At 44.2% G+C, this 9,513-nt stretch overlaps 1 protein-coding gene across 1 annotated transcript; it reads right to left on the minus strand.

The window, feature by feature from the left end:
- Positions 1 to 7,296: 7,296 nt before the first annotated feature.
- LOC103634924 (CBL-interacting protein kinase 14) lies at positions 7,297 to 8,993 on the minus strand. The gene has a single exon (XM_020542804.1). The coding sequence runs from the start codon at positions 8,774 to 8,776 to the stop codon at positions 7,424 to 7,426; it is 1,353 nt and encodes a 450-aa protein (XP_020398393.1). The 5' UTR covers positions 8,777 to 8,993; the 3' UTR covers positions 7,297 to 7,423.
- Between the last annotated feature and the right edge of the window lie 520 nt (positions 8,994 to 9,513).

Raw genomic sequence — 9,513 nt, forward strand, 5'->3', positions numbered from 1 at the left:
TTTTTATTTATGTTTTAGAATTTACATTCTGAAGTTCTCTTTTTTCAGTTTTGTATAATGGCTGTCAGTACTATCAATAGTGAAATAAACTGTTGCTGATCATTAAAAGGAGTCGAGGTTGCCAGGAGATACATTAGTAACCAGATGATGCGTCAAAAGCAGAGATATTCAAATTAGATTCAGCCTACCGGACGCAGTTATACCAGCACGAAGGAGAAAGAGTTATCTATACTACTAATTAAGAACGCAAGGGGTAGGCTGCCCCATTCCTGGTTCTGCCATTCCCATTCCCAACTCCTGTGTGTTTGCTTCATTCCCGACTGTCCATTCCCGACTCCTGTGTGTTTGCTTCATTCCCAACTGTGTCCCGCGTCCGCGCATGTGATCCGTTTCCCATTCTCAAGCGTCTCACGCATGTGATCCGTTTCCCATTCCCAAACGTCCCGCGAACCGCGACCAAATTTTTACCAAAAAAAGCTAGCAGCGTGGGTTAAAGCTCACAGCCAACCAAGACTACACATTCTCTGGGACACACTAGCCCTTATAAACAAGTGTTTGCACAGTTCAGTGAACCATGTGGTACTATTCTTAACTTGTATTTGTTGACAACGCAGGAGGCCCATCTGCTTGTGGCCCATCTGCTCGTAGGGGTGCACGGTTCTGCCGTAGTCGCCCCGCGGATCCCCACCCTCCTTCCCTCTCCCCGCCATCAACGGCCACCCCTGCCTCGTGGAGCTCCACGCCGCGCACCACGTCTCCCACTCCTCCCTGTCCTGCCCCTCCCTCCGGATCTGCGCTCGGATCTGCGCTCGGCCTCCTCCCTTCCTCCGTCTCTGCGCTCGGCGCCCTCACCACCTCTCCCTCCGCCTCTGCTCCACCTCCCCAGCCACCCACAACCACAGCAGCGGCGGACGCGGCCCCTGGCCACAGCGGCGACGGGCGGACGCGGCCCCTGGCCTCGGCATCGGCGGGCGTGGCCCCTAGGCCACAGCGGCGGCGGACGCGGCCCACGCCTCCACCACCGTTGCCCCCTCCTCGCCGGCGCGGCTACCCGTTGCGTCCTGGCTCCACACCGATGATGACGATGACTACTGCGCCTTCTGCAAGCTCAGCCGCTCGGACCCATAGGTAACTCGATCCCCTTCTCCTACCCCTCCTCTATCGCTGTATTATTCGCCCTCATCGCGCCGTCGCCGTGAAGGGGACGCTTTTACTTCTTCAGGGCGGGGCGGGGGTTGTAACACTGGGGGTTGTCCCCTAGAATCGCTAGAGGGAGCACCGCTGCCCTCCCATGTCGTAGACGCCGCGCCCGTCGCCCGACTCGGAATAACGGTCCTGGCTCGGCGCTGGCTCGCCCGTCGTTAGCTTGTCCCCCTCCTGCTCGGATCCAAGAACGCTGTATGAAAAGGAGCACCGATCATGTCTTGTATGCGTTGGAATATGATTTTCGTTCTCTCTCTCCTGCTTATTGGCACGCGGAGAGAAGACAGAAGACTAGAATAAGCAAGACTGAAATCTGGTTTGATTCCACGCTGTAGGGATCGAAGAAGTGCTTGTTGGATTGGATCACAGTCGTAGCTCGTATATATACTGTACTGACCTTGCTGCTGTTGATCACATCATGTAACAGCCTGTCCAGCCTGATTCCTGCTCGATCGGAGAATGAAACAGGGAGGAATATACATGGTCAAATCAGTCCAGGACGGATACACATATACATCTCACAAGGAGCACTGGTGGAGGAGATGGCTATGCCCTTAGCAAGCATACCATGTGCTCTTGTAGCCACCAGCAGCAGCATGAGAAGAGCAGCAAAGGCCACGACAGGAGCCCTCATCTTCATCGACCTCCTCCTGTGCTGTGCTGTGTTGATCGAAATCAATTGAAGAACCAAGTGCTGGTGGTTTATTTGTCCTGCTCAGTGGCCAAGTGACCTCAGTCGCCTGTATTTATATACACACACTGACACACACCGGCAGTAGTGGTGGCCTTGCCCACTGCAGTGATGGAGCACTGACATGTCAAACTCTCCCCAATTAAGGGCAGCTTAAAAACAATTTAGAAAGGCTGGAGCGTGGACAACTCTTAAAATCCAGCGATGTAGCGTGGGCTGTATATTGAGTTTTGGTTGGGCGCCTATCACACTTTTTAAAGAATGATGTCCCCTCCAATCCAAAACTCGGTGCTTGTTTCGTTAGTTTTTATACAGCTCACTCTGCTTGTCGTGATGCAGTTTTGTATAAAACTACTCCTACCATGGAGCACTGGCCAGGTTGGTTGCCTTCAGGTTTGATATACCTGTGACTACTGCATAGAAGCCCAAACTCCCCTGGGCTAGCTTCTGATTCCTGAATCTTTAGCAGAAGACGAGGTCAGATGATGGTCCCTGCAGCTTGCAAGTACGGTTGGATTCAGATGTGTTAGCACAGGTAATTTGAAAGCAGTTGACTGGAACTTTTTTTCTTGTCTCTTTGGGAATACAAATTGCAGCTGTCTTGAGGAAGACACTGTTGACTTCAACCCTGCGCTCTATGATGCAAGCTCGTCAGACTGAACAGTTTCTTAGTTAACTCTGATAGAGATTGCAGCCGGCTGCTGGTGACATTTGCAAACCGTGCACTTACGTTCCCTACATATACTGTCATGGAATAATTGAATGAGATTAGATGGGTTTTTAGGCCAGCAGGGAACTAATTAGCCTGCTCCAACCACTATGCAAATTAGTTACCACGACTATACTGCAGTAATATTTCATTGATACAATGTAGAAGACCATATTAGCAAGAAAAAAAATGTTTGTGTGGCCTAGATATCTATTTTCATGTTCTTGTTTCTTTGTATTACCTAAACAAACTCTCCTAAATACTGAACATCGTCGTACTAGATATATTACAAAATAATTTACGTGAACTGATATATTTCTTGTCACAGTGTCGGCTTGCACTCCAAAGGAAACACTTGCAATACTGAAGTTATAAAAGAATTTTTCAGATCTTGCCTGCATACTACCAGATGCTGGAGGTACTGTGTTTTAGATTCACTGCTTGGAACGATCAGCATATTTATGAGTGTTATGAGCTCTGTGCTGTGACAAGCCCACCTCTCATTTGGTACAATTGTTACCTATACATTTTTCTCTACAAGCTCCAGATATAAGTAATCAAATCATAGATGATATAATCATTGGATAAATTGTATATTCTTGTATTGTATTCCCTTAGTTCCGAATTATAGTTCACTTTGGTTGTCCCAAGTCAAACTTCTTAAATTTTAAGCAATTTTATAGAAATTCACACCAATATCTGCAGCATGAAGTTTATTTCATTAAATTCTCCATGAAACTAATATTGGAAGAACATTTATTTGAACCTCGAGATGTTGACACATTTTTTGAAAAACAAGGTCAAAGTTAGAGAGGTTTGACTCAGGACAAGCCGAACTGCACTATAATTCGAAACAGAAGCATGTTACCTGTTTGCTTTCTTCAGTACTCTTTACCTATACGTTTTTACAATTGCAGGTCAAGCTTCTATCTGGACTAAAAAATGAACTTAGAATCTCACACATTGAGCATAACGAAGTTCTTATGAAGATCATTTTAAATGAGCATGTCAAGTCATTGAGGTGAGACATTATGGAAGACACTGGGTGTCATGATACAAAATTATTAGTCAGGTCTCAGGTATAACATCTAGGCTTTCACTTTTTTATTTTCATAATTTGACTGCTAAGTGAAGGACATGCCTGGCACAGTGGTGAGAAGCCTCCCCACTGAGCCAAAGGTCCTCGCTTTGACGCGGTCTCTCTGCAAAAACAACGTTAAGGCTTGCCTTGGTTATTCTTTCCTCAGACTCCACTCATGTGGGAGCCACCAGCACTGGGTCTGTCCTAAATCTAACTGCTAAGTGCTATGATGGCTTACACTTATAAGCAATGCTTGATTCATTACATACTTATTATCATCTTGAGAGTACAGACTTGTTTACATTTGTATCTGGTTTAAATAGTTATTTCATGAGGTGTTTCACTTGTTGCATGCAGCAATAGCTCTTGTCATCTTCTTCATGGAGTTTTCAGTTCTACTCCAAGTAAACTTTCTAGCAGTAACATTAACTATAAAATTTACTATGTACAGAATTTAATTTGGTCCATCTCTTTCCACCCTGTAGAATGGTTGGTTCCTAAAAAATCTTCATTGTTCTTCTCAGGTTAGTACACGTCTGACCTTTTAATTTGCGTTTATTATTCTCATTCTGCACCCAAAGAAACATGCAGCGATTTGTGATGATATTACATGGGCTCATCACACGTTTATGTGCCTGAACCTGCGCTTGTGTTGCCAGCATGACTCACAAAAACATGTTTTTGTGCTTCTTAGTTTTTGTGACTAGAAGGCTACAGTCCAGTGTACAACACTTTATTTTGATGGATGTAATATTTTTCATATTCTTTTGCATTTCATTCTTTTGCATTTCAACTTTATTGTGATTTTCTGTTGCATCGCCTCTTAGTATAAAACTGTCGAACTATAATCCTTCCAAAATCATACTATTACCTAAAAGCTAAAAACGATATGTTTGATCCACTCATGTGGGAGCCGCTAGCACTGGGTATGTCCTAAATCTAACTGCTAAGTGCTATGATGGCTTACACTTATAAGCAATGCTTGATTCATTACATACTTATTATCATCTTGAGAGTACACACTTGTTTACATCTGTATCTGGTTTAAATAGTTATTTCATGAGGTGTTTCACTTCTTGCATGCAGCAATAGCTCTTGTCATCTTCTTCAGGGAGTTTTCAGTTCTACTCCAAGTAAACTTTCTAGCAGTAACATTAACTATAAAATTTACTATGTACAGAATTTAATCTGGTCCATCTCTTTCCACCCTGTAGAATGGTAGGTTCCCAAAAATCTTCATTGTTCTTCTCAGGTTAGTACACGTCTGACCTTTTAATTTGCATTTATTATTCTCATTCTGCACCCAAAGAAACATGCAGCGATTTGTGATGATATTACATGGGCTCATCACACGTTTATGTGCCTGAACCAGCGCTTGTGTTGCCAGTATGAATCACAAAAACATGTTTTTGTGCTTCTTAGTTTTTGTGACTAGAAGGTTGTAGTTTAGTGTACAACACTTTCTTTTGATGGATGTAATATTTTTCATATTCTTTTGCATTTCAACTTTATTGTGATTTTCTGTTGCATCGCCTCTCAGTATAAAACTGTCGAACTGTAATCCTTCCAAAATCATACTATTACCTAAAAGCTAAAAACGATATGTTTGATCCAGCAATGTTCTGTCTCTGTATTCTGTGTCATGGTGCACTTATTAAAATTGTAGCCCACTTTTACTTTTTACATCTAGAGAATATGACTAAGAATCTGGTTTTACTTTATTCTTGACTTGTAGATACCTTTTTCTTCGTATGAGACCCACAAACTGCGTCGACCCCGACCCGGCCACCACGCCGCCATACTCTCACAGTACTTGCATTTGTTTCATAGAAACAATCTACCGTTCCTCGCAAGACTCTCACAGTACTTGCATTTGTTTCATAGAAACAATCTACCGTTCCTCACAAGATGGAAGTTTATTTTGTATTGTAAGGTTAACCTTCATTTTTTTCTAATGGTGAAATTCTGGAATCAATAGTATGTGTTTGTTTGATTTGGAGTCATATAGATTATTTTTAGGCATACTGTGTGTCTGGGGTTTGCGTTTTTTTGTTTAGTAGCATAGATTTAATTCTGTTATTTGGTGGGTCTCATCCTCCCTTTACAGGAAGGCTTGTACTTCAGACATTCTTTTCTTTCTTATAAATGCAAAGATTTACGACTCTATTGCAAGTTAGAGGTAAAAATAGTGTGTTTGTGCAAGCTCAAATCTTTTCTCATAATAGTATAACACACATTTGTAAATAAGTTATTGTGGTATTATATGTTTCCGTTGCAACGCACGGGCACTCACCTAGTGATATGTTGAAGCTTCAACATTTTGATATTTTTTTTTCCTCCGTAGCGATGCAGATTTCAACAGAATGTCCAGATATTGAAGCCAATTCGGAATGTGGGAGTGCCCATGTATATATATACGCCATACCACATTCTATATGGCGCTACTTAACCAGCGAGACACTTGACACCCAATTCTTTCTCTACTAGACAGCATCAACTAAGCTCCTTAGAGCTGTAAAACACCATGTTCTAGCTGCTTTGGTGTTCAGTTCCGAGCCTGATCTTACTGCAATGTCGAAATGGTGATGGATGCAGCGTGTTGGAGCAGAGCCAGCTAGAATCTGAAAACTCTAGTGCACATGATAATACTCTGGACAATGAAGCAAAATCTTATGCAAAAATTGCTGTTGCAGTAGCTCGCAGGTAGGATCTCGGGCAGAAACCTGCAGGAAGAGCCGAACATCACGTGCATCAGGAATAGATGGTGCAGTACGGCAGTCAGCCAACCCTGGACCCAAGTCCTCAAGAGATTGTTGCTTCAACCTTGATTGAATGATATTTTGATTATTTAGTCAGGTATAAAATAAAAGTTGCATGCTTAGATTTGACATCAAAGCTTTGTAGGAATATCGTATATCAGTAATCCGTATCCATTGTGTTAAGGTATGTCTTTAGAACAGCAGAGCAGCTACAAGAATTGACAGCCCTGAAGAACAAAACCCAAGAAAGCCATTGCTGAGCGAACCAGCTAGCTGGCAATGGTACACACAACCTGGAGAGAATGAAGTACCCTCTGTTTCTCTTCTCCTGCTCGTGCCAGTGAAGATCGGCAGGAGCCAGCAGCTGAGTGGGAGGAGAGGAGGCAAAGCAACCAAGTGGAGGCAGGAAGAGCCGATGATTAGCGGTGCAATCTGCAGCAACCCCTCGATTTCTGTCTGTGCTAAATGGTTTGAGCGAAAATTGAAAGAAGAAGAAAACACCGCATTCAAAGACATTAGCGGTGAAAAAAAAACAGAGAGAGAGCATGAAAGCATCTCAAGCTGGGTTATGTACCCTTTATCTAGTCTAACTTCTGAATTTTTTGTTGCAGTAAGATGCTCCCTACTCAGTCATGGTTTCAGTTTCAGTTAGTCTCTCCTCTTTGCACTAAAGATTTGTATGGATCACGCAGGGTTGCATAATGTTTGCAAGAGGATAATGTGGTTGCATCTGGTACACATCAAATTACTGATGGATCTCCTGGAAAGCTCGACCCATTTTAAGGATCAACAACATTTTTTCATTATAAAATTGTAACAATCATCAGGTTGTAATACAATAACTCAGCTCCTCAACAATTATTGCTCAACAAAACACAACCTAATGGTTCATATCACCACCAATACAAAAAAGGAATGTAGCTGCTAAAAAAATAAGTAATGAAATGTACTAGAACAGAATCCACGGGAGACATCCAAAGCTACTTTTGCTTCTGCTGCAGATCATCTCCATGCCAGGCCGAGACAATGTCCTTTAACCTTGGTCGGATGCTCTCTTCCAACAGTTTCTCGTACTCAAAGAGATCGCCACTGGTTTGTTTCATCTGAACAAGATGGCAGGATGGTGTGATCTCAAAGATCTGCGTGTCAAACTGAAGGACACCATTGCCCCCCTCCTTCCTCCTTTGAATGCTGACAGTGTTGTTGTCCTTCTTCCTTATCCTGAGATTCAGTGCTTTTGCAACGTCTTCAAGCTTTGAGATGATGGCCAACGCAGGCTTATCTGAAGTGAACCTTGTCTCCTTCCTGCACTCCTTGATAAATAGACCAGACAGGTCCAACCCTGCTGATAACGCGATGATTTCAAAGGCATTGAGGTTTGTGGCAACCAAGGACTTCATATCTTCGTGAGCAATCTCCTTGCGCCTAGAAGCAAGCACTAGGGCAGCATTTGTGGTGGTGCCATTATCGCTAAGAACTTTCTCGTTCACTACACTGATCTCCCTAGGACCTTTTCGGAACCAGGTAGACTCTTTTATCTCCTGAATTGAAGGTCTCATGCTGGGGTTCGGGTTCAGGATCTTGTATAGCAGCCTCTTGAGTTTGTGTGAAAACCTACTGGGGCACCTGAAATCTCTATCATGTATCTTTCGATAAATCTCCATCAAGTTTGGGCCCTGGAAAGGGAGGTAGCCAGCAGCGAGAACAAAGAGGACAACACCACAAGACCAGATGTCTGATTTTGCACCATCGTAGCCTGTCTTCTTGATCACCTCCGGAGCTATATACACCGGTGTCCCACATACAGTATGGAGCAGACCATCTGTCCTCCTCGACTTTGAAAACGCGCTCAGTCCAAAGTCAGACACCTTGAGGTCTCCATTCTCATCCAACAGCAGGTTCTCAGGCTTCAAGTCCCGGTGGTACACGCCTCGGCTGTGACAGTGATCCAGTGCGTCCATGAGCTGCTCGAAGTATCTGTGTGCGTCAGCCTCCGTGAGCCTGCCGCTCCTCTTAACCTTGTCCATGAGCTCACCCCCTTTGGCATACTCCATGATGATGTAGATCTTGTTCCGCGTCGCCATGACCTCATGGAGACGAACAATGTTTTTGTGTTCCACCAGCCGCATCGTCGTGATCTCACGCTTTACCTGCTCCGAGAGCCCAGCCGTGAGCACCCTGTCCTTGTCCATGATCTTGATAGCAACACCCTGGTCGCACTCGAGGTCCCTTGCATAGTGCACCTTCCCGAACGCGCCTTTCCCCAACAGCTTCCCCATCTCGTACCGCTCCGTCAAAGTCTTCCCTCTGGTGTTCATATCTTTTATCTCCATGAAAATTGTGTGATCACGTATAAGACTAGCTTTCTGTTGTCAATCAGGTGGGCTGCGCCTTATGGGTCGGACTCTGAAGAGGGTGGAGTGGATGCAGGCAAGGTGACCGCCGCTCAAGTCAAGGGACGAGCAGGCCTGCAGACCTTGCGCAAGAGCCACCAGACCGCTCAAGTATCTTCTATGCAAGCACATCTTTCAGCATTCCCTGATGCTTTTGTTGGTGTTTCTTGTTACAGACTTGTGATCTGCAATACACAGAAAGAAAAGAAGCATTATTAGACTCGACTCTGCTGCTGGAGGACCACATGAAAAGGCTAGAAATATTTTGTTAGCTACAGGACCGGCCGGATGCCAACAGAATCGGCCAGCCAAGCAAGGGCTTCGTAAAAAAAAATCTAAAAATCATGATTGTGCATGCTATGTATACAGTGATCCCATCAGGTAACAGAATAAGAGAACAAGCTAGAAGAGTCGAAAAAACGACAGCAAGATTCATCGACAGTAAGAAGGTGAAAGGTAGGGGATAAATCTGAAATGAATGCAGTTTGTGTAAAGCCATCACCCGGCTATTTGGAACCCCAGCAAAAAAATCTGATCTCATCTCTAATAAGAATCCAAGCCATGTCACAGCAGTTTGTGTGAGCTTTGCCTGCCGCCGCCTTTATTCTAATCCTGAATCTATAAACCAGGTCTGTAGGGAGGCGCTAGGTATACGATCGTCGCCGTACGGCGTCCTT

The sequence above is a fragment of the Zea mays genome, chromosome 8 (genome assembly GCF_902167145.1).
Source record: "Zea mays cultivar B73 chromosome 8, Zm-B73-REFERENCE-NAM-5.0, whole genome shotgun sequence".
Classification (NCBI taxonomy): domain Eukaryota; kingdom Viridiplantae; phylum Streptophyta; class Magnoliopsida; order Poales; family Poaceae; genus Zea; species Zea mays.